The sequence below is a fragment of the Hyperolius riggenbachi genome, chromosome 4, assembly GCF_040937935.1.
Source record: "Hyperolius riggenbachi isolate aHypRig1 chromosome 4, aHypRig1.pri, whole genome shotgun sequence".
Lineage (NCBI taxonomy): Eukaryota > Metazoa > Chordata > Amphibia > Anura > Hyperoliidae > Hyperolius > Hyperolius riggenbachi.
The window spans coordinates 149147006-149173338 of NC_090649.1; the positions used below are offsets into that span (position 1 = coordinate 149147006).

At 42.6% G+C, this 26333-nt stretch overlaps 1 protein-coding gene across 1 annotated transcript in view; it reads left to right on the forward strand.

The window, feature by feature from the left end:
* SLC9A9 (solute carrier family 9 member A9) overlaps positions 1-26333 on the forward strand; it is a 954803-nt gene that overhangs the window by 56233 nt on the left and 872237 nt on the right. The window contains exon 4 of the mRNA XM_068280765.1: positions 1631-1707. Within this exon, the coding sequence (XP_068136866.1) occupies positions 1631-1707 (77 nt within the window). The remainder of the gene's footprint in view (positions 1-1630; positions 1708-26333) is intronic.

Consider the following 26333-nt stretch of genomic DNA (forward strand, 5'->3'; position numbering starts at 1 on the left):
TATGCACACAGGACCATTGCCCAATCCAGAACTGCCAGTATGCTAGTACGGCGCTGCTATTGGCGCCGAAGATGGTTCAGGTTGCTTAAAGAAAGGCCCTATGTTGTATGTGCTACGTGACAGGCAGCATTTTGGACCAATCATAGTGTATTAAAGCTACATCACATCTCTTGCTAGAAGGACCAGCCGGTACTTTGAAGGGAGCACGCATAACTTAGGAGCGCATGCTACGCAGCACAACCGAGCATAGCATGCGCTCGGATTTTTATCTCTCACTGCATGTGACTAAAATCCCTGTTTTTAAATGGTAGGTTTTTATTTCAGAGTCCCTGTTTTTTAATGTACTGCTTAGCTTCAGCTTAAATTGCTTATACCAAATTTCCCAGTTTTTTTTTTGTTTGTTTTTGGTGCCTGTCTTATGCAGTGCTAGTTGTTAACATGCAATTGAGAAACAAGATATCACTGTTTATTATTTAGGTTTAGGTATTTGATGACATTTGCTTATTGCTTGGGAATACGTTGATTTACAGTATGTTTGTATAGTAAGCCTTATTATGGTTTCTTTACTTCGCCTTATGACATGTTTGCATTAATTTGCATACTGCTTAGCAGCAATTCTCCCATGAGGTTGTAATCCCTCTGTTTTAGTTGTTGTGGGCACGAGTATATTTAAAAATAGGTACATAGCGGACATTTGCATAGCGGACCCCCTCGGCACCCACTATTTTATCGGGCACCGGCCACCTTACTGGTTACAGCCGCTAATTGCAGCAATTTACATTAGTCAGTCCCTCACTTACAAACAGGTTCCATTCCAGGAGGTTGTTTGTATTATTGATTTACCTTCAGACAACTCAGGATTTGTACATACCATATAAATGTGTTTGTTGTTTTGATGTGCTCTAAATTACTAATCGTTACCATATAGAAGCCAAATTTCTCAGCACAAAAAAGTGCTGAAAGGTTACCCCCTCGGCCTATACACAAGTCAATGGTGGCTTATGGATCTCAATGGATTGTGCAGCAGTGATGCTGCACTTGCCAGCTGTCTCCCCGCTGTGTCTGTGCCCACCCATCAACAGGGTGAGTGGCGTGAGCTGTTCAAGACTCCATGCCCCCCTTGAGGAGCAGAGTGTGCAGCTGCGTGTCGGCACTGATGCAATGTTCAGGAATTACTCGCTGTCTATGACGCCATCTAGTGGCATCTTGATAAACAGCAATTGTCAGCCTCCACATCCCTCTCACTTCAGGTGTCCTTTAATTTTATATTTACCATTGCTGCTTTTTTTCACAGGTGAAGAGAACATTAAAATAGACGTCTCTTTCCTCTGGGGCAGAGATGACCATAAACATTTTTCTTTGCAGCAGTGTGAGAAAAAGTTATAATCCCTATCTGCATTTGCAGCCCTTCTTCGGTGCCTGTAATTAAGAATAAAGCATGAGGTGATTTCAGCTTCTCAGCAGGAACACAGACTGCAGTAATAGATTCTAACCTTACACACTATTATTGAAAGAAATGTTTCAGCTGAGGTTTTTAAGCATCCATGTAAGACTGGTATTAATCAGGTTTTGTTGATGTACAGTGGAGTTGATGATTTAATGATGATACTTTTTTTTCTTTATTCTACAGAGACACTTCTTCCGCAACCTGGGAACTATATTAACATATGCCTTTTTGGGAACGGCCATCTCTTGTATTATGATTGGGTAAGTTATAATAAAGCAGCAATTTCTTTACACTCTTATACTGGCAAGTGTATGGACAGGTAAGTTGCGCTTCTACTCCTTTGCAGAAAGTATGTGGTATGCACTGGCAAACTTATTAAAGGTGAGATAACTTTGTTTAAACAATAAAATGCTGGTCATGTGAGCCTTGTCCAGGAAGTTACTTCCACCTGTCCAATCACGAGTTGGGTATGAGCCTCTTGTTCGTCACATGGACAAGCGAACTTTGCATGATGGGTCTGTTCCTTTCATGCATACCAGCTTGCATGGAGATACACGTTTTTTTTTTGTTTTAATTTAAAAGAAAAAAAAAACACATTAAAAAGTATGAAAACACTAAAATGATGAGTTATATGTGGTGCTGAAGACAGCTCAAAGCAATAGAAATCTCCGCTGTATCACCTTAAGCCATCTTTGTAGTGCCCAAGTTGATTTTACTGTGCCAGGAGAGTTAACATTTGCATAGGAGTGTATAGGAGTGTATAGGTGCCGACTAACGATACAATCTCTTTTGTCCACTCTTACCATGTCCTTGTTATATGAGAGACTACCTAAATATCCATATCCCCTGTCCATATCTGCCTGCACCTACCTCTAATGTGTGCACAAGTACAGTATACACAAAGGTATAGGCAAATATAGATATGTATTTTTATGTTGTATATTGTTTTTTTAGATATGCTTTATGAATATGTGTAACATTTGATATTCTGATATTTGATATTTATATTGATATTCCTATTGGATGAATATGTGTAACATTTGATATGTAAGTTCATATTTATCCTTTTTTTTATTTATCTATGGTGGTCCAGACATAGTGTGTGGATATATATGTGGTCCGGGTTCTCATGGATGGTTATCACAAAGTTCTTATATGGAATGATAGAATTGATTTGTTATTTTCCATATGTCTATATAGGTATATGTTTATGATCATTTACAGATAAAGAAATGTTCTCATCAGTCCACAAACTATATCACTGCTCTATTTAAATAATATCCTCCTTCCCAATAGATTGGGAGGAGGAATTACCAACCACTCACTGCATTACAAACAGCTGGGAGCGGCGAAACTGCCACGCTCCAGCTGAGCCACCTTCTGTTCGGCAAGGCCACCACCCCACTGCGTTCCAATCTGCGCATCAAGGTTTGGAACGGCCTGTAATGTGTGTGTGATTCAGGGGGATCAGAGGTTTGATTACTGTGATTCTTTTGATACTTGCAATATATAGAAAGAGTAGTGAGGGTCTTTGAAATGTGGGAAAAAGAGTAGTGAGGATTACAGGCTATGCATCTTTTGTGAACAATACTTTTTAGAAATCTCAGGCCCAGGGCAGTTTTTAGGCTAAATTGCACATATTGCGAGGGTGTAAAAATTGCGCCCCTTCCACCCCCGTGGACTTGTGAACCCTTACTCTTTAGGGACAGTCACACAGCGACAGGTCACAAGCAGATCTCCCTACTTACTAGTGACCAGCCGCTTATCCAGGAGGAAGCAGGGACCAAGAAAACACACAGGTGAAGAGAGCCTGGAATGCCAACTCCTCCATGGGAGACACGCACTGACATCCTGCAGTACCACTACAGGACATCAGGTGTCACCAGTCACCACGAGGTGGTGATGTGATGCTGACTTGACGTCTGACACAGGCAGCCTAGGAGTCAAGGAAGGTGATCGCGCTGGTAATCTTTCTTCTTCCATTTGGCTGCACCGCGTGTCACCAGCTCCCTAGCGGTTATGTCCTTCTGCCTGCGCCCCCTTTTTTTATTTGCTAGTCTGCGCCCAGGACGGTTGCGCTGCCCAAGAAATGGCCCTGCTCAGGCCCCATTCACACTGGGAAATTGCAAAATCCCTAGCGGTATGCCAACCGAATTTCCTGTGATTTCTTTTCACTGTATGGGAAAGCGGTTTTGGAGGAACTGCATTTTGCAATTCTTTAACATTGAAATGCAATCACCCAAAAATAGGTAATCCCCATGATTAGAAGTGCTGCTGAAATAGCTAGTAAACTGCTCCAATGTGAATGGGGCCTTCCACATCTAATGAAAGCAATTGCATTTTCTAACAGGATTTTAGACCTGGCTACACTGTAAATGGATCTCTTCTGTGACTGCAGTAAAACGTTAGGTACCACTTGGACTATCGTATCAATGTCGATGCAATGTGACAACCAGGATGAAGTTTCCATTTTATAAATTGCCTAAGATTGCAAAGTGAAATTACGTCACAGTTTCTGTATTTCATTCCATTCCAGTCTCAAAAAAACACCCTTACATCTTGCAGCATAAAATTGCACATTGCATGCAAATTACCATTGACTTTCGTTAGCTGCGGTAAAATCCCAAATGCGAAAATTGACTTATGAACACAGTTAAATGCAAAAGAACACATTCAAAAAACCTTTCAGTTTGAAGTGTGAACCCTGCCTCAGGAATAAATGCTGTACCGATATGCATCTTGGCTACTGCTCATCTGAAAAGAAAGCTAATTCTTTTCTACAGAGATAGTGACACAATGAGCAGAAGGTGAGATCTTGTGTGTCAGTCATTTAGTAATCGGTGTAACAAATTGCTCAAAAATGTCAGGGTTTTCCATACAGATGCTAAATTTACATACGTAGTAATCACAATTGGTCATCTTGAGCGACAAGAACGAATCATTTGTATGGAATTTTATGATAAAACTAACCAATAGGAACATCTGGAGTTCACACTATGAGCGTTGTGTAAAGTCCATGCTACAACTCATGCATAATGCATCACATTCTTTGCACATTATAACGTGCACATTACTTTCCATAGCATAAAGAAAGCTATGATAACCTGCTTATTAATGCACATGTTATCAAGAAATGTGCGTTTGTAAAAGACAGTCCATTGCGGAATTAGATAGTGTACTGGTTAAGGGCTCTGCCTCTGACACAGGAGACTAGGGATGAAATCTCGGCTCCTCCGGTTTAGTAAGTCAGCACCTATTCAGTGAGGAGACCTTGGGCAAGACTCCCTAACACTGCTACTGCCTACTGAGCCTGCCCTAGTGGCTACAGCTCTGGCTGCCAAAAGAAAAGCGTAATATACATGTTGTTTGTCTTGTATGTTCATATGTAGCACTAGCAATACAGTGCACAGCAACACAGTGGGCAGCAAGGCACATAGTGTGAATGCACCCAGTACACAGGTAAAACAGTTCTGGAGTTGAGATATTTTGCATCAATGATCAGTGGATGTATAGCCAAGTCTAGCATTGTTGTTTTTTTTATGGCAAAGCTCGGATACAATATAGCTTTCTGTGTGACATTATTGCACTGTGAGTCAACTGTAGATATGAAATAATCACTTTGCTCTGACATTGCAACTTCACTTTAAAATCTCCCGTTCTAGTAAAATATAGAATCTTTTACACATTCACCCATGACCGTCATTATGATCGCTTTACAACAATAAGTTCAATGAAGCTCTGCTTGCAATTAAGGGGTAGAGTCCCTAAGGCTTTATTATATGGGATACAGATACAAATAAATGCAATTATGCGTGTTTGCATCTCCTTTAATAAAGCCTTAGAGATTTTCCCATTTAATTTCAAGTTGGGCTTCAGTGAACTTATTGCTGCAGCCTGGCTGGATCGAAAGAGGTGGATCGAACTCTGTGTATTTAAAGTTGCTTGCTGTTTGCTTAGCGTGGTCACAGGCACTCATATTTATGTGGATTAAAAAACACTTTTAAATAAACTACTGTGTATTTATTGTTGGGTCTCTTTTCCACAGGTGACTGAACTGCTACTTTTTTCGAGCAGTTCAGACACCCAGTGGCCGCCACAAGTGATATTCGACTGCATTTACATGCAACCGAATTGCAGCGTTTGGTAACACTGTGGGTGTCACGTTTGACACGCGGCAAGTGTTACCGTGTGGCAATTAAATGTCATTGCATCTGAGCAATGCAACTGTATGGGGGGGGGGGTACCTGTCCGCCGCTCGTACTGAACGCTAGCAAGCGTACAGCTGGTGAACGGGAGCAGCTGACAGGCGGTGAACTCACCATCTGTCACCTGCTTGTAGAAGAGGCTTTGGTAATCTTTTAAAGAGTTGTATAAAGAGGATAGCGCTCACAGTGTCCCTACTCAGCACCTGATAGCAACACCCGATCGCCTCCTCTATTCTATAAAATTCTGTTTGTCAAGAGGTAGCGCTCAAGGTGCGTATCACCTATAAAGGATGTCATCAAATCAAATATGTTCAGCTTATACTACATAAGACAAGTACAAGCCTAAATATAAACACTTTAACACTCAAAGTCCATGCAGGGTTATTAGCAGGGTAATAACTGAAAGTCCAAGTACACAGGCCCTAAAATTTAAAACTTGGACTAGATCACTGGTTTCTTCTCCATAGGTACACACAGCACACTAAAGTAGATTCTTCAAATTGTGGACCCTCCACCAACACCCTTTGTGGTCCACTCACCGCTGTATTAGACCAACCAATGGTCTATATGCACATTGGGACCGTTCCCGGGTCGTCCCCCACCTCTCGATCAAATGCAGTGTGTCTTTAATCCAAACAGACCTCTTCATATACGGTGCAGCCTTCTAGCTAAAAAACTTAGTGAAGAGAACTCCACATAGCGTAATACTGCTTAAAAATGTTTATTTAATAAAATGCAATTGCACTCACATGTTTGTAGATAAAATCAGCGCATAGAGTGATTTATAAACGGGCTCTCCCCCGTTCAGGTGGCCAGGCTGGCAGGCTCCTCAGAGTGGATCCCCTCTATTTCCGCCGCGCGGTCGGAAGAAAAACGGACGCCACACGTGCCTCCTCGCCGCCGCTCACCCTGTGATTGTGTTGCCCAGTTTCCGCATCAGACTCCGCCCTATCGATTTCGTCACCAAGTGACTCATCAGGGGCATGGAGTCTGATGCGTCCCAGGCCTTTTTGAACTAATGGAGCGCTTCCCGCGCATGCTCCATACATACACTATGGACGCCTGCCAATCTGCCGCCATCTAGTGGATAAAATTAGTATTACGCTAAAAAAAATAGTAAATACCTAGCAGACCTCACAGAGTGAGCTGTTACATTTCTATGTAACCACATTCCTCATATTTATGCAATTCCCTCCCCTCCCTCACTAAATTCACATCCTACCATCACACAGGTTGTTCCCGAAATTTACTACCAACAGCACATCAAATCCCCAATCACAGATTACAATTCATGTGTGTTCATGCGTTCCTGCCCCCAGTCCATACCCTATATAAGTGAACCCCCTACCTTCCTTAATCCCACCCCCCCCCTTTTTCCCTTTAACCCTGAATTCCATTACCCCCATCATCCCCTTACATATATTAGGGATCAGGGGTCATGAACACATACCCACACATTTACATACCACAGGGACATAGTTCCAAGCTCTTTTAAAGCTACAGCATATCATATTTGCATACATATAACCCCTTACCCCACCTTGGGTTCATTCTCTGAGTGCCCTTCATTCCCCCCTCTTCTCTCACACCCCTTCATTTGGATCATTTCACCCCATCTGGAGCATTTCTCTAGACAAAGTTTTGCCATCAGTGGGATCAGGGTGCATGCGCACACATCACACCCCTAATCCCCCAAAAAGCATACCAGATCGATATCTATATTGAGGCCATCCGGTCTCAATGTCCCCATCCGGTGGATCCACTTGGTTTCCTCCTGTGAGACCCTTTTGAGTTTATTACACCCCCTCCAGTTGGGAATAATGTTCTGTAACGCACAAAAAGATAACTCCCTGGGGTTACAGTTATGGTGGCTACTAAAATGGGCTGAAACTCCGTGATTGGGGTATCCCTTCACAATGTTGCGAATATGCTCCCCCATCCGCTCCTTTAAGGTGCGTGTAGTTCTCCCGATATACTGCCATCCACATTTGCACCAGGCAAGGTATACAACAAATCTATCATTACAAGTAATGAATTCTTGAATTTTAAAGCTTTTTCCATTGCTGAAGGATGTCACCCTATCAGTTTTTTGACCTACAGCCTCCCTGCAGGCTTTACAGCTCCTACACGGGAAGAAACCCGCTGTTTGCCATCCCTGCATGCGTGGTACCTTCTTAGGCTCCACACAGCTTGGTGCAAGGATTTGTTTTAAATTTTGTGCTTTTCTATAAATGAATTTTGGTTGGGTTGGGATAATACTCCTCAATGTTAGATCTGTTTCCAAAATGCCCCTTTCAGTTATTACCCTGCTAATAACCCTGCATGGACTTTGAGTGTTAAAGTGTTTATATTTAGGCTTGTACTTGTCTTATGTAGTATAAGCTGAACATATTTGATTTGATGACATCCTTTATAGGTGATACGCACCTTGAGCGCTACCTCTTGACAAACAGAATTTTAAAGAGTTGTATAGACAGAATTTTAACTCTTGACGTTTGGTAATATATCACCAGCATGATGCAGAAAGGAATCTATTCCTATCAGAAAGAAATTGATTATTTTGCCAGATAGGGTGGCAATGTATTAGTGTATGGCCAGTAGCCTACACACAATAAAAAATGTTTTTACATTTCTTTTTAATTTGAGAATTCTAATCCATTGTTCTGATTGATTGTAAAATTTGAAAAACCTAAGCAATGTATAAATGTAAGGCCTGACAGGTTATGTCCCCAATCAGTCTCTATGCCCCAATCTATTGCCATGGCTCTGAGCCCGGCCCACAGTCTTCACCTATAGAAAAGCCCCCACATGAACGCCAGTAGCCAGGCCCTCAGTATTGATCGCCAGTAATGACAAATGTATCAGGAACAGGCAGTGAATGATCCAGGCAATATATGAGAGTTCATGCAAGGTCCACATGCAAGGTTATTCAAGCAACAGGCAAGGATTAGTTCAAGTATAACTAGAGTGTCCTGTAACAAACAATGGTCGGTCCAGGTAGCATGCAAGAATATCCAGCAGGCAGAGGTTGGTCCAGGCGGCAAACGAGTGTCCAGTAAACAAGCAGAGGTCAGTCAAGGCGGCAGGCAAGGGTATCCAGTTTACAAACAGAGGTCGGTCCAGGTGGCAGGCAAGAACATCCAGTAACAGGCAGAGGTCGGTCCAGGCAGCAGGCAAGAGTATCCAGGAAGCAAAGCAATGGTTAATAACAGCAGACAAGAATGATCAAATACAAAGCCAAGGTCGAGATCCAGGAGTTTCAACAATGTGAGTGCGCACCCAGCAACTAGCCACAGTTATGCTTATCACGTGGCGATGACTAGGAGCACTCTAAAGGTTTAAATACAACTTTCATCCAATCAGTGACCAGCCACAATCCGCACATCCAATCACACAGCGGTACAGCTACCTAGGTGTCAGCTGTAACGTCAGTTGTCACCGCGCTGTCAGCTGACTATTGTTTACATCTGCGGAGGGTGTACTGGGAACGCGCCCTCCGCCTATCAGAATGTGCGGCCTGTGAGCCAGTAACAGTGTCATCAGCGGGGAACAAGTGATGAGACCCGGAAGCAATGGATTCCGCCCAGGTCTCGGCGGAAACACCATCAACAGGCAGGAACCTTATAATAACACACTTGTTCAATGTTTCCCCAATTAAGAAAAAAGTGATTGAAATCTCAGAAATATTTTCTTGGTTCTATAAATCAAGAAACTGACAATCTATCCTACACCATTATTATTTGAACATACTGTGTTCTGTGGCGCTGTACAAAGTAAGATACAGTATACATAAAAATACAGGCAATGGTAAACACCAATTATAGACATTGGTACATACCGGTGATACAGAATTGGTAGACATAGCAATTATAGTGACAAGTATAACATGATGAATAGCATAACAAATTCCAAGACAAAAAATGAGTAACAGTTCCAAGACACAAGAGGTTGAGAAAGCCTTACGTTTGCAAACTTACAATCTAAAGAAATGGAGAAATGGGAGGGGGGGAAAGAGGTGGGGTAGTGTACAATATGCATTCCTAAAGACAGTGTGTCTTAGGTTATCTAGTAAGGAGTACAGTATGGCTGGAGGTTGAAGTAGGAAGGACATAATTCAGAGCTCAATTTTCTAAAAAGTTGTTCTGAAAAATCCACCACTCCTGATAATATACGTTTATTGAAAGAGGGAAATTTGATCACATTTCTTGAACAAATTACAAAAAAAAGGTTTGCTGTACAACTGATCATTTTTATTGTATTGCCATAAAATTGCATCATTTTATTGTTTTGTATGTGGCTACCTTTACAGGTATCCAGGCGTTAGAAGGATGCTGTTACAAGGATGCTGTTTGCTGTCAGGGCAGACTGGCTTCCTGATTGGTGTTTTACATACCGGCAGCTCTGGTAAATATGCTGACCAGGTTGGTGACTGATCTCCTCCTGCCCCACAGCACAACCCTGCCTGCTGCTTGGTGCTGACCTGTTCCACAGAGCACAGCAGATGTTTCCTCCTTCCCCAGGAGAACATGAGTAATGTGGATCTACATAGATGGCAGTGCAGGGGAAACATACTGAGTGTTAGAGAGGAGACTGAGGCTGTGTGTGTGTGTGTGTGTGTGTGTGTGTGTGTGTGTGTGTGTGTGTGTGTGTGTGTGTGTGTGTGTGTGTGTGTGTGTGTGTGTGTGTGTGTGTGGTAGCTGGATGTATTTCTTCCTGGCGGCTCTAATAGCTGGCACCATGTTCTGTAATGAGCTGAGAGTGTCTGTAAAGCCAGCATTTAGGGCCCATTCTCATTTGGGCGCTAGTTTGCTTTATGGGACCCTGCAGGGATCCCCAAAGACTAGCGCTACATACTTTGGTTTCAATATTTTAATTAAAATTTTCATTAACAAACCGTAACAGTTTAAACAGTTGTACACAAGTAGAACAGTAAGTGCGACCCACGCAGGGGGGGCACTCCGACAGATTACACCATGGTTGGAAGATAATCCGGCAGCACGTGGCATCATGTACCGGGAAGTCAAAACCAGGATAATGATCATGTACAAGTCAGGACAACATAACATATAATGTGTACTTTCAAACCTGAAAGGTTTCTTGACGACCAGAGTCGAGAACCAGTAGTCCTAGAAAGGGCTAGTTAGGGTAGAAGAGGAAATTCTTTCCATCTTCTCTCAATGTGCCCCCACCTCTCGCCCAAAGAGAAGGGCAAGACAAAGGAGAAGTAGGGATGAGAAAGAGGAGGAAGAAAGAAGGAAAAAGAGAAGGAAAGGGGGGGAGAGAGAGAAGAGTCCTAGGGAATGTGAGAAGACTCAACAGGTAGTGTACAGATCAACATCTAAACCTGGGAATTCAAGGTTGATCCAAGGTTGCCATATGCGAAGGAAATTGTGTATTCCCTAGAACACTAGTCAGTTTTTCATTAACCATAAATTTTGACATACATGATTTAACCTCTAAGAAGTTAGTAGGCGTCTTCCAATTCTTTGCTATTGCAATCTTAGCAGAGAGAAAGAGGAAGGAGACGAGTTTGTTTTGGTTCTCTGTTAGGCGATTTATCTTACCATGGAAAAGGGCTATCCACGGATCTTTACGTATAGTGGTATGAAAGAGTGATTGTAAGAGATCAAATGTTCTACTCCATAGACGGGTGAGTCGGGGACATTGCCACCAAATATGGAACATTGTACCCACCCTTCCACAACCTCTAAAGCATTTAGAATTGAGAGTAGGAGAAAGTTTATTTAATCTGGCTGGAACTAGATACCAGCAAGTTAAGACTTTGTATGCCGATTCCATAGCGAAAAGGTAAGTATGGGGACTGCATACCACCGAGTATCTGAAGGAGTCCCATACAGCTAAGTCTGAGATGAGAAAGGGGCTAAGATGTTTAGGCCTGAGCTGTCTAGGAATCCAGAGGAGTGTATGAAGTTTGATAGGTTGACTATCTGGGATCTCCAAGCAAGTCCAAAGAGGAGCATCTTGCAACTTGTATAGAGCCAGGAGACGAGAAGCTTTGGCTGCCCTATGATATAGGAGAAGGTTGGGCACCCTAAGTCCACCATCATATTTATGCGCTAACAGAGAGGTTCTACAAATTCGTGGTCTCTTGCCTGCCCAGATTAAGGACTGTATCTTATTTTGAAGGATATGCATGAAGTGAGGGGGATGGGAATGGGAAGCGTGCAAAAAAGGTATAAGATCTTGGGGAGGATAGACAACTTGACTGTGTTTATTCTGCCAAATATGGATAGTGGGATATTAGCCCAAGACGTCATCAGAGAGGAGATCTGTTTAAGTAAGGGAGGGTAGTTACCGCCAAGTAAGGTGTCTAGTTGAGAGGTTAGAGTGATACCGAGGTATGGAATTGAGTTAGACCATTGAAAGCCCAGGATCGAGAATATCTCATCTTTGGTAGTAGCGCCACATACTTTGAAATCAAATTTTGCTGCTCTGCCGCCATTAACTTTAATAAAGATTACAAAATCTTGTAGCCAAATAAGTTGCCTAAGGAAATCTGTAACAAAAAGAGTAAAAAAAAAAAAAACATACTTGCCAAGTCGGAGCCACCAGGATGGCATTGCTTTCTCTGCAGTGGCCATCTTTCCTTGTTGCTCTGAGTCATTCCTGGCACCTGATTGGTTGATTTGTTGTTGAGTAAAAAACGAAATCCTTGTGACAGAACTTGCGTCACCTCTCCACCTAGTGGTGGAAAAGGATATAACCAGTATAGAACATTCAATTATTATTATAATATTTTTTTCCATGTATTTTAACTTTTTAAATACCTAACTTTACTGGAATCCTTGAATTAAATAGGCTGTGATTCCCCGGCAAAATGTATGTGCAGGGAATAGCTCTGCATCGCCCCTAGTGGAAATGAGCCTTTAGTGTTTTCTACCCTTAAACCCAACAATAGTTTTCTCTCTAGGTACCAAATCTCATTCTCCCTACTAACCTTACCTACTCCCCAATGCTTGTGATATACTGTATATTCTACCTCTGAACCTAACAAACTCCCCAATGCTGAATACTAACCCTCCATCCAAACATAACATAAAACCACTTTCCCACCCCCAGTGCTAATGTTATTCAAATCACCCCACTCCTTGGTGATAAATATTTTCTCCCCTTACAAAACCCAGATTAGTCCTTAGTGCTAAACCTTATCCCCTGAACTTAACATAACCCTCCCTCAGTGATACATTTTTAGTTTCCACCTCCTGGAACATAGCCCACTTCACCTGAAGAAAAACTCCAAAGTTAGCATAAACTCCCTCCCGTCGATTTCCCAAACCTAATAGAGTTCCCCTAAGTCTATATGCCTATCTTAATCTCCCCCACTAACCTAGCATTAGTATAACCTCCCTGTGCTCAATCCAGTTTTCCCATCAAACCCAATCAAAAACACTCCAGTGCTGTCCAGCCCTGCTCACCTTGGTACCTTTTCCATATGGCATATGACTGTGTGTGTGTGTGTGTGTGTGTGTGTGTGTGTGTGTGTGTGTGTGTGTGTTTTGGGAAGAATGGAGTGGGAGGTTGCATCTCTAGCTTGAATATTGAATAGCCTTGTCTTGGCCTTGTAACTGGTACAGCCCAGTGCCAGTATTATTTCTTATCACAGTTACACGTTTCTAATTAGCAGGTACTGAAGCTTCTCAGCTACCTATAGCAGTCCTGCATTGTTAAGAAACCGTTTATTCCCTAATTTCTCTCTCATAGTAGATGAATGCTAGCTGGACAAATGTATGCAAACAGACATTTTCATTATGTCTGGTTACAAGTTGAGCATGTGTCCCTGTATTCGCAGTTTCCTCTGGTTTACTATCAAATATTTCTTTAATAAAAATGACTGACATATTAAATCAGTAACGTTATTACTGAGCAGGAGGCTTTCCGGACTAATAGCTGCCTTTATTAGCTTTAGTAAAACTTCTGTATCCTCTCGTGTCTATTAAACTAGACAAACTGTAAAAAGGAATCCGTTTTTCCAGAATTAGAAATTAAGCCTGGCTATTTTAATAGAAGGTTAAATGAAGATGAGCAACAGAAAAACATATTCCAGCAATCAGTCTGAGTCCTGTGAGCAGTAAGTGTGAAATGTGCTGTGTACCGCAGTCACAGCATCATTCGGGCAACACGTACAAATTCTATTTAGCTATGCAAATCATGTCACATATTTGAATGGATTCTTGTGTTTCCGCTTCTACACTCGTCAGAAAATCTTTCCATCCGTTACTGTTTTTCTTGTAAGAAAGTTTTGGCAACTGGCAGCAACGTAATGTCTCTTGTCATGCTCTGAAATTGCACCCAGCTTGAAAAATAACCTGGCAGATCTGGTTTCTATTAAGCTCTGTTTAGCTAACCAGCATGTTTGCTGATTTACTGAACTCTCCAGAGGCAATATTCATGTCTATGTATACTTCCTCTTTTCTGAGTGCTGCCCTATTGATCCAGTTGCTTCATTTTAGAGAACCTTAGTGCCTAGCTCCCAACTGTCCCTTTTTTGAAAGGACAGCCCCTCTTTGGAACCAAATCCCTCTGTTCCTCTTTCTCCCTCATTTGTCCCTCTTTCGAGCGTGATATACAGATCTGTGTAAATCTATCCATGTTTCAATTTAAAAATATTTTTAATTGGCTCTAAACTTTATTCCCATCCTTTAAACATATTTCTTACTTTCAAATGTTAATATGAAATAAACCAAATGACGATAGAAATACTAGTGTGGTTTAATGATAAAACTACATCTTTTTGTTTATGGATTTTTAGTGGAATGCATGGCTAGGGGTGTGGCTGGGTGCGATTAGAGGTGTGTCTTAAATTGTCCCTCATTCTTAACTCAAAAAGTTGGGATGTATGTTAGTGATTCCAATATAAGTTGCTTTTTACTATGTCTTCATCTTGTTTGTGTGAAGTATGTTCAATCCAACTCCACTTCTTCATTTGAATTTCAGTTTCTGAATTCTGTTAGCTTGATGTTTGCGACAAATCTTAGTATAACAGCCATTATATGCTTACAACTAGCTTACCTAAGCCCGTTTAAAAATGGGCTCTAGGTCTGTCACCTCCGCAGCATTACAGCGTGCATACGCGCGCCTGTCCGCTGCCGCACGTACACGCCCGCATGGCCCGTCCCCTGGCCCATCCTGTGTCCTGTCCAAATGGCTGTCAGTGCTGGACATGCACAGAAGTGCAAAAGCACTGACACAGGGACATGGGACACAGGGACACAGGGAAATTATATAAAGAGATTATACAGAGGTATTGGTTTTAAGAATGTTTGTTACTTAGAGCTAATATTGTTGGTACCCTTCTATGTTTCACATGCATACTGCAAAGCAGATTTTACGCTAGTGTTAATCATGTAATCATTTTTGTAGATGTTTTTATTTTTCCATACCAGGTAGAGTTTAACCACTTAAGTACCAGCGGTCCCTGCCCCCTTAAGGACCAGAGACCGCTGGTACAGAAACGGTGGAAACCCGTCTAATCGCACATACATACATGGGCAGCACGGTGGCGTAGTGGTTAGCTCTCTCGCCTTGCAGCGCTGGGTCCCTGGTTCGAATCCCAGCCAGGGCACTATCTGCAAAGAGTTTGTATGTTCTCTCCGTGTCTGCGTGGGTTTCCTCCGGGCACTCCGGTTTCCTCCCACATTCCAAAAACATACAGATAAGTTAATTGGCTCCCCCTAAAAATTGGCCCTAAAACTTCAGTACTTATGCTACATAATATAGACATATGGCAATGGTAGGGATTAGATTGTGAGCTCCTTTGAGGGACAGTTAGTGACATGACAAAATATATATATATATATATATATATATATATATATATATATATATATATATATATATACACTGTACAGCGCTGCGTAATATGTCGGCGCTATATAAATACTAAATAATAATATTAATACCCGCCGTCACTTCCGTACGTCGAGATCCTTGGCCACCCACTCTGACGGCAGAGTTCCTGTGAGCCGGTCAGGAGCCGCTTTCATTGGCTCCTGACTCGGTGTAAGCCAATGGGAGTTGCTTACATTGAAAGACAGGGCCAGGAGCCAATGAATTCAACTGCTGACCCGCTCACAGGGCTCTGCCATCATAGAGACAGAGTGAGTTGAGGTGGGAGACGGCAGTGATTCAGCGGCAAGATTGGCAGGAGCAACGAAAACGGCGGATGTGTTTTCGTTGCTGACAGATTCAGCAATTGCGTTTCTTGGCTTTAATAGATTTTCTTAAATTTATAATTTGCTATGTTCAGACATCAATGCTTTCTTGGGTCTGATAACCAAGTATTTCCTCACTTGTTTTCAGAAAGGTGCGTTTTACATTATTTTAGAAAGATTTGCCTCTGTTTTCTGAGCTTGTTGGGAAAAGCACTTCAGAATGATGACATATATTCAAGTGAAAAGTTTATGCCATATCTTGCCTTCTTGACTTGCTAATATGAAATGTTTTCCCTTGTGTTTAAAAAAATGTACTATTTGCTGCCATAGTCCTTATCCAAAATGCAGTTACCACGGATTTCCAATATTGTATAACTGCATAATATCTGTATTGCTCTTGTTTTTCTGTGTTACTCCTTTGTTGAATTTTTTACACACAGCGCTGTGCAAGATTTGAAACTGTATAAATCCGCAATAAAAATAAAGTTAGGGAGATTCAGAATGGCTAGACTTTAATTTAGGAAACTAAAATAAAACTATGTGCTCTCCACTAAAACAGTTTTTTTTTTCTAGAAAAACAAAATGTTTGCAGTGATTTTTTTTTCATGTATACAAAAAGCTAGATCAATAATGCATCACCTGTAAATGCATGCCTTGTACTGATGGAGGGCTGTATGGAAGATAAATAAACAATTCTATGTAACTAAGGGCTGTAGCTGTACTATAAACCACTGGCTCTGGATGCATGCCAAGCTCACAAAGCCAAAAAGGAATCAGAATCAACTTTGTTTGCCAAGGTTGATGATCGATGTACCTGGAATTATTGGTGGTTCACATGGCCTTAGCAAGTACATACAACAGCAGGGCAGACCTGGCAGAGGGGCACCTGTGTTGGCGGTTCCCATGCTGGAGGACCAGTTGCCCAGCTTGGCCCGTTGCATTCTATTGGGCATGAAGTTTAGCAGGGTGACTGCATGAAGGAAGAAGGTACTCCTGTGCCTGGAGGTTCTGGGTGGGATGGGTCTGTAGTGATGAGTTGAAGGGAGGAGCACAAAGAAGAGACTGCCTGGGTGAGAAGGCTCTTGGATCCTGTGGCCCTTGACTTCCTTGTGGCCTTATACTGGCCGTGTGGAGTAGGTCAAGAGGTGGCAGGGTAGAACCAATGATCTTTTACACACTGCGGATAACTCTTTGGAGTTTGTACTTCTCGCTAGCTGTTGTGCCTGTATACCAGACGATGAAAGAACAAAGGGTGAACTCTATAGTAGCGGGGTATAAACTAGTCAGCAGCTCTCGTGGCATACCAAATTTTTTCAGTTGGTGCAGGAAGAATAGAAGTCTTGTATGCACCTTCTTTTGAATTTTGTTGGTTTTCTGCCCCAATCTTAGGTTGTTGGCTAACGTTGTGCCCAGGAACCAAACACTTCATACCCTGGAGAGTTCGGTCCTGCCAATGAGGACTGAGTGGAGGGATGTTTCCTGAAGTCCACAATAAACTCCACAGTTTTTTATTTATTTTTTATTTGTATTGAGGACAAGCTGCTTGTCCCCACACCAGATTCTCTAGATCTTGCTGCGGTATGCATGCTCTCCATTTATTTTGATGTGAGCAATGATAATTGTCATCTGTGAATTTAATTACTTCAATGGAGTCAGTGGATGAGAAGTTATATCAGTGTCCATGCCCACGGTCCTGAAGTCCTGCATTATGGATATTGCTTTTCAGACTCATGGAATTTATAACTTGCAATTACTTTCTGTTTTAATACGCAGCACTGTGTTTGTATGGGAGATGAGTTCCTGGGGTGAGAAAATTTGTTTGAACTCCGGAACTGTGGTGCTTTCTGTTCATTAGATGAACTGACATAACTACACTGAGGGTCCTTTCACACTGGTGCGTTGCGATTAGTGATGGGCGAACAGTGTTCGCCACTGTTCGGGTTCGCCCGGATTTTGGCCTGTTCAGGTTCGGTTCGCCACCCCCCGTACACCTCATGGTGTTCGGGATGGTGCTCGGCCAGGCTGCCCGAACCCAAACAGGCCTTCTTTGTTCGGCCGAACACAGCCGTGTCCGGCCGAACATAGCCCCCTATAGGGTCCCAGCATAAAGGGAGAGCATGCCCCGAGCACGGGGGGGGGGGGGGGGGGTCGGAAATGCCCCCCACCCCTCCCCACTAAGCTCTCCCTTCTGCTGGACCCTATAAAATTAAATCTAAGTCCCCCGAAGGTACCTTGCAGGCTGGCAGGAGGAGGGCAGGAAGCGGGCAGCCGGAGAGCATAGGCGCTAGTACCATCTGGTACTTCCGCCCTCTCTCTGACGCACTTCCTGTTTACTTTTGTAAGTCGCGTCAAGAGACAGCAGGAGTACCGCGATGACGCGTACGAGGGTACGTGTCATCATGTAGATGACGCGTACCCTTGTACGCGTCATCGCGGTACTTCTGCTCTCTCTTGACGTGTCTTACAAATGTAAACAGGAAGTGCGTCAGAGAGAGGGCGGAAGTATCAGATGGTACTAGCACCTATGCTCTCCGGCTGCCCGCTTCCTGCCCTCCTCCTGCCAGCCTGCAAGGTACCTTCAGGGGACTTAGATTTAATTTTATAGGGTCCAGCAGAAGGGAGAGCTTAGCGGGGAGGGGTGGGGGGCATTTCCGACCCCCCCCCCCCCCCGGCGCTCGGGGCATGCTCTCCCTTTATGCTGGGACCCTATAGGGGCCCCAAAGGGACATGTTCGGGTTGGGTTCGGGGTTCGGCCCGAACATGCTGAATATCGGGGGCATGTTCGGCCGAACCCCCTCGAACCCGAACATCTGGATGTTCGCCCATCACTAGTTGCGGTACAGCAAATTGCTGCACTGCTACCGCAGCCTAATGAAAGTCTACGCCGCGCCGGTAGAGCCCAAATTAACGCTAGGGCAAGTGTATTTTTATAATATGCTTCTGTACACTTCCGCATACCCGAAGCAGGAAGTGACCACAAGCATGCATCGCTGCCAGACAGGGAACACCATGTACTAATGTGGTGTTCCCTGAATGCCTGTTTTCACACATTTCAAAAATGGATCCGTGGGCAATCCGGGGATCAGGTTTGAAAAACTGAACGGAGAGTCAGGATTTGCAGGTTTTTCATGGACCCCGGATACGCGGAGGGGTAGTGAAAGGCAATGCAAAAAGGGATCTCCCTCTACACAAACAGCTTTGGACACAGAAACAGATATGTTTCCAGTGTCCCAGCCCTGTCTGTGGGAGGGGAGGGGGCCGCCATGCTGGAGGAGGTAGCAGCCAGGAAGGGGCGCAGCGGGCACAGTGGTGGGGAGGGGGGTCGGTTCCCCCCCCTCACTTGGGTGCCCCATTCCCCGCTCCCCCTCCAGCTAGTTTTTTTTTCAAATCAATCCAGCAACGAGCGGGGAACTCACTCACTTCCTTGCATTCCACCGGTCGCTGCATCACTTCCTGCAATGCCGCCCTCTGTACTTCAGTGCGCAGCATTGCAGGAAGTGACACGGCGAGAGGTGGAACAAGGAAGTGAGTGAGTTCCCCACTCGCTGCCGGATTGATTTTAAAGGAAACTAGCTGAAGGGAGAGCGGGGAAGGGGGCCCCCAGGTGAGGCAGGGGGGGTCGGCCCCCCCTCCCCACGCGCTGGACCCCTTCCTGGCTGCTACCGCCTACAGAATGGCTACCCCCTCCCCACCCACGGACAGGGCTGGGGCACGTTTTTAAGGCAAACGGAACTGGAAACGTATGCTGCAATAGGGCAACACGGATCCGTTTGCATACCGGTTTTAGAAAACCGGACCACGGATTGCGTTCTGCAACCGCATCTAATGTGGCCCGACCCTAAGGCCTGCAGCACTTTAGACAACTCCTCTATCTTCCAGTCACTGGTGCAGAGGGGAACAGACTCACTCTCTGAAGAAGTTGGACACCATTCACCTCTCTTCAAATACACTGTAAGGAGTACAAATAATCCATGTACAAGCTCACATTGCAGGGATACTTTTTAAAAGAAAAAATAAGCTTAAAATATAATCTAAATACTAAATTCCAAGCAAGGAACCAGGTTCCCCTGTGACTGATTAGTTGTGTAAATGATCCCTTTTAACAGTGCACATCTTTAGTGTGTAGACAAAATTTCAGACTTTTTTTTAGTGGTTTACCACCAATTGGGAAAATTCCACAGACATTTGCTAAGCAGCTGAATAAACCATTAGACGTATGTGGCCCCAACTCACAAGAACGGGAACCTGCACTCCCACCTCTATTAAACATATGCAAATACAAGTTGTTTTGTTATTGCTGCATCTATAATCCCTGCCCTAACTTGTACTAAGCATTGCCAATATTTGGGAATGCAAACTGATACAGTATAATCTGGTTCAACAAAGAGAATGGAGAGCGCTAAGTCCCACCCACTGAGCTATCAGAGCCACTTACATGAAGCCTTTTATTCAGTGACGGCTGCAATTTTTAAAGAGCCCTTGACTAGCAATTTGCCCAGCCTGGTTATGCAGCACTAAGGTATACTTACACCTTGTAGCCCACTAAATGGGCAAGTGCTTGTACTGTACCTCCAATGGGAGAGCAGAATTGATCCTTTGCAGAATGTACCAGGGCATGCTGGGCCATTTCTAGAACAATTTATGATATAGTAAACTTCTGATATAGTAAACAACTTTTCCCGGTTCCTTGGAGTTTACTATAATGAGATTATACTGTAAAATTTAGAACAAGCCAATTAGAACAGTGCTTTAGTGCAGCGGGAGGCAGATCCCCCCCCACCTACAAAGACCACTTAGTGGCACTATCCACTGCTGCACCTAAAGGAAAGCAGAGAGGATAAAGATGAATCCTGCACTGCCCAACATGCTCTTAGCTGATGAGAAGCTGCTGGTTGGGAAGTACCATCACCGTCACCCTGCGTACGTACAAAAAGGGCGCCTGGACAAAAAGGGCGCGGGGTGTAAACGCTAATTAACAATTAATTTTTAATAGCATTTATAAAAATAGTGTGCTATATTTCGTTTACAAATAATGTTTAACAAATTTATAAATCATTAAATAATGTTTATGAAATCGGAAATTGTGAAAACGTTAATCTTCCCTGTTTCAAAAGTTAAACTTATAATTACGTTTATTAAAAAAACAATAATATGTTTAATTGTTATAATTGTATATTATTGTGAATAACCTTCATTTATGGTTTGTTCTTATAATAAAATCTGAAAATATTCTTTATAACGATGATATAAATATAACTACGTTCGTAATAAGTGTTGTAAAACCGTAATTATTACTAAAATTTTACTAAAACTATACCTAAGCCTACTCTTACACAGAACCCTCCCTGTACCTATCCCTAACCCCTAGACCCCCCTATTGGTGCCTAAACCTAAGACCCCCCCTGTTGGTGCCTAAACCTAAGACCCCCCTGTTGGTGCCTAAACCTAAGACCCCCCTGTTGGTGCCTAAACCTAAGACCCCCCTGTTGGTGCCTAAACCTAAGACCCCCCCCTGTTGGTGCCTAAGTAACCCTTCCTGTACCTACCCCTAACCCCTAGACCCCCCTGTTGGTGCCTAAACCTAAGACCCCCCTGTTGGTGCCTAAACCTAAGACCCCCCTGGTGGTGCCTAAACCTAAGACCCCCCTGGTGGTGCCTAAACCTAAGACCCCCCTGTTGGTGCCTAAACCTAAGACCCCCCTGTTGGTGCCTAAACCTAAGACCCCCCTGGTGGTGCCTAAACCTAAGACCCCCCTTTATTATGTGGATAATAATGTTTTACTAATTGTGGATGCAAAAAATATTTAGCAATTTACGTTACGTACTGATCGCTTTATTTTGTGAATAATAATGTTTTCGAAACAGTAAGGGATAAAACTTTAAATAATGTTTTAATTAGTTAAATAAGATAAATATGTTTAGTATTTTTATAAACGTTATTCGGCATGGGTGCATTTTATAAACGTAAATCACCACAAGCACACTTATAAATCATTAAAAATCTCCTGGCGCCGTTTGTAAACGTTATTTATGTCCCGTGCCCTTTTTCCTGCTCGGCGCCCATTAAACGTTATTTATTATGAGAGTGAATGGCGGCGCCCTTTTTGTCCACTAGCGGCCTGCGCCCTTTTTTCCCGCTTCCCGTCACCCTCACTAGAAGCAACATCTCCCATTCTTTTCACTTGCCTTTTTTATCTTCATAATGAACGATTTGAAATATGACTGGTCAATGTGGGAATTTAGCTGCACATTCTGCATAGAATCAAGGTTCTAAAATAATACCCTTAACATATAGATACGAATTCACATTAAGCCAAACTATTTATGTGCATCTCTAAAAGACATTTAAAACAGTATATTTTTCTTTAGAAGTTTTTTTTTTTTTATCAAGTCAAGTTATGCTATCTTCCATGCTGTTAGCATTGCTCATTAACTCAGCATAACATATGTTAGCTGCATTATCTCTTAATTTGCCCAAAAAAATGAAAGAAAAAAAATCTTAGTTTTTGTATCTTGTAATACACTGCCATCTTGTGGCAAAATGGCAAAAAGCTGATGCTAAATAAAGCCTTACAAGTGAGCCATGGAAAACTGTTCAATGTAAATCCACAGCATGTTTTGTTTATAGGTTTATCACCTACATAAATGGCATCACTTTCTTTCTTTTTCAGCATTTGTTACAGAAGTTGCAAAGTAGAGATTTAATGGTAGCCTGTGAATATCATGACTGCCTGCCCACTACTCTGGTGCTTAAATAACTGAAGCAAGAGAGATAGAGGCTGCCTTGTTTATTTCCTTTTTTAAGGAAACCAGAGGTGAGAGGGATATGGAGGCTGTTATATTTATTTCCTTGTAAACTATGCCAGTTGCCTGGCTACTCTGTTGGCCTTCTGGCATAAGTAGTATTTGAGTCAAAACCCTGAAATAAGCATAAAGCTAATCCAGTAAATCCTGAGTCGGAGTACCTGATCTGCTGCATGCTTGTTCAGGATCTGTGGCTAAAAGTATTAGAGACACAGGATCAGTAGGACTGCCAGGCAACTGGTATTGTTTAAAAGGAAATCAATTTGGCAGCCTCTATAACCCTCTCACCTCGGGCTCCCTTTTAGGGCCTGTTTCCAGTACACGCAGATTGGATGCAGAGTGGATGCAGAAAAACTGACTCCAATGAATGCCTATGGGCCTGTTTCCACTAAACGTGGTTTTCCTGATGCAGATTTTCCCATAGGCATTCATTGGAGTAAGTTTTTCTGAATCCAATCTGCATGTAGTGGAAACGACCCTAACCATTACTGCCGCTGGGACGAGAGCTTCACGTCCGCAGCTGCTGCAGCCGCAGGGATGTGATAGTCCCGTCCCTGCAGTTTGGCGAGCTGTGCGGGCAATCGTGCGGGCAGAAGCCTGTGGTCGCGATGTTCCTAGCAACAGGGGGGATTGGTGGCAGGGGACAAAAGTCCCCTGAACCGAGCCGTACATGTCCGCCGAGAAGGATTACTGTTCAAAAAACAGTGATCATTCTCAATTTGTGCCACTGCGCCGCCTCCCGCTCACTCGTTTCTGCCAATCCCGCTGCTGATCGTTAGATTACTGAATGGGAACATTGGTCCCATTCATTCATCTCTCTATTAGGCCACCGTGATCGCAGGCATGAATAGATGCCTGAGTCACTTCCCTAGTTACAGTGTAATGCATTATTTCCTATGTAGCGTACTTATTGTACACTTATAGGAAGTAATGCGCGAGGACATCTTGTGTCCAAATAGTAAAATTACACCTACTGACTTTAGGGAATAAAATATATGTATGTCAAAAGGGTTTATTATTAAATGATAGGCTAGAAATTAGTTATGGATGTAAAACTGAAAAAAATGCACCTATATTTCCAAATGAAATATTGTCACTATAGATTGTACTAGGGATATAATTTTAACGTTGCAATAACCGGGACAAATGGGCAAATAAAATATGTAGATTTTAATTACGGTAGCATGGTATTTTAAAACTATAATGGCCGAAAACTGAGAAATTATGTTTTTTTTTTTTTCAATTTTTTTCTTCTTATTCCTGTTAAAATTCATTTAGAATAAAATAATTATTAGCATAATATAGCACCCAAAGAAAGCCTAATTAATGTAAAACAAAAAAAATAAGGTATAGATAATTTTGTTGCGATTAGTAATAAAGTTATTGGGGAATGAAAAAGAGGAGCGCTGAAATGTAAAAATTCCTCGCGTCCATAAGGTGAAAAATGCGCACGGGCTGATATGGTTAAACATGACCATTTGCCTGGCTATCCAGCTGATTCTCTTCCTCTAATACTTTTAGCCATAGCCCCTGAACAAGCATGCAGCAGATCAGATGTTTCTGACATTGTCAGATCTGACTAGATTCGCTTCATGCTTGTTTCTGGTGTTATTCAGACACTACTGCATTGCATTGCGCTACTGATATTGCTTAAAAGGAAATAAATGTCAGCCTTCATATACTGCTCACTTTCAGTTGTCCTTTAAATGCAGCTACCACCAGTGTTGCAGCAAGCAACTTCCAGGTAACAGTGTATCAAGTAACCAAATTGCAGTCAAAGGTACTTTAATAATAACTATTTATTATTATCCCCCCAAAAAGTATTGGTCCCATACATCTGTTTGCCAAATAACTAACCACACATAACATTAAATACAGTGTTCTTGGTACATCAGAAGCATTACACACAGCTGTTTACACCTCTCCTGTCACACCATTATATTCACCTGATAATAGGACAAAGGTATATAGTATCCTTATCTGGGGATAGCTGTAGAATTGCGCTATTAGTAAGACACTTATGGCTTGTCAGTCCTTCTGGGGTTTATGGAATGTACTGGGAATACTTAGTGATACTTTGCATTATTTATATGTTCATGTTGTGCCCTGAGGAGGGCTTTTTGTGTGACATTCATGTTTTATTGGTTTTGTTCTAGTGTTGTATCATCTAGGTGCAGACAGAAGGCCATAGGATATCAGTAAGGTGGGACTGTCAGTATTCTACCAGCTGCTTTGCAATATAGCCATCATCAAGGTTTTTTCACTGTCAATATGATATGGCTTAACACTCCCCAGCTTCTTCATGCATGTTGACTAAAGCTCAACACACACCATACAATCTTGGTTGTACAGATTTACCAAATCTATGTAATATAAGGGCCAACAGATTGAAAATACCTTGAATGATTGATTGGATAAGCTCTTATACTACATGAAAGTGGTAAGATTGAACAACCTAGATTGTATGGTGTGTGTTGAGCCTAACCCTTACCTCCTTTTATAATGTAAACCCCTTCCTAATGCCTAACACTATCCTTCCTCTCAATTTTAAATATTTCCTAATGTCTACTTCCCCCCTCCCCCGCTTCCCTACCCCAACACACAGTCATTCTTGACACCTATCACTGAAGTGTTGATTGTTACTTCACTCTTGAACTAACCCAGTGGACTCTAAAGTGAAAATAAAACGTATGATATAATGAATTGTATGTGTAGTACAGCTAATAAATAGAGCATTAGTAGCAAAGGTATGAGTCTCAGGAAGGGTCAAGAAACTTCAGTTGTTATGTATGAAAAATACCTTTTCTGAGTGACAGTGCTATTTCCTGACGCACTTATACATCAAAGAAACAGTGAAAGACAACTTCAGATAAGATTTTACTACAGAGAAGTTTAGAGTCATTTGCTGTTTCATAATTTAAAATAGTGTAGTGTGTAAGCTACATATATTAGAGACTGATGCAATGTTCTATAACCAAAAGCTATATAACTGAAAATAAAAATATGAGAGTTTTTTCTTTGCTACTAATGTTCTATAAATTATTCCTTACTACGCATAAAATTCATTTTTTTGCTTCATTGTCACTTTAACCTGTGTTCGATCGAACCCCAGAGGTTCCTTGAGTCAGTCTCAGGGCAGGGTTTGGTGGAGGAGTGTGTGTGTCCCCGTTCCATTCAGTAAATATTCATTGAGTTGTGAAACTTGCAGAGTTATGTACCTCTAACAAGGTTAAGAACCACAGCTGTGTTTGGCTGCACATCACACGGTCAGCCAGCAGGTTCCCGGGATTGGCAGACACGCCAAATCATTGGATGTCTAAGACGTGATGCGCTACATATCGAGGAAGGTGATATCTGTGTTTGTCACACCGGCCATACGTTCACACACTGTCATGCAGCATCTTGCCAATACTACACTATCAGTTGAGACCTAATGCTGGCCAGCAGGTGTGCATGTGTTTTGAGTGTGTGGGATGACTGGGACCAGTCCACCTAGTGAGGCTATTGTGGGTCATGAGGTCCCCTTGTTTCATGTTTTTAGGAGGCCTGGGTTCTTCCTCCACCGTATACCCTGTTATTTTGAATAATCTACAATCAATACCCAGTTTTGAGCACTGAACGCTTTAATTTGGTATAGTCCTAGTATAGCCTACCACCTGATATTAGCGGTCAGCTTCATGCTGCTTTTTAACATTACGTCTAGGT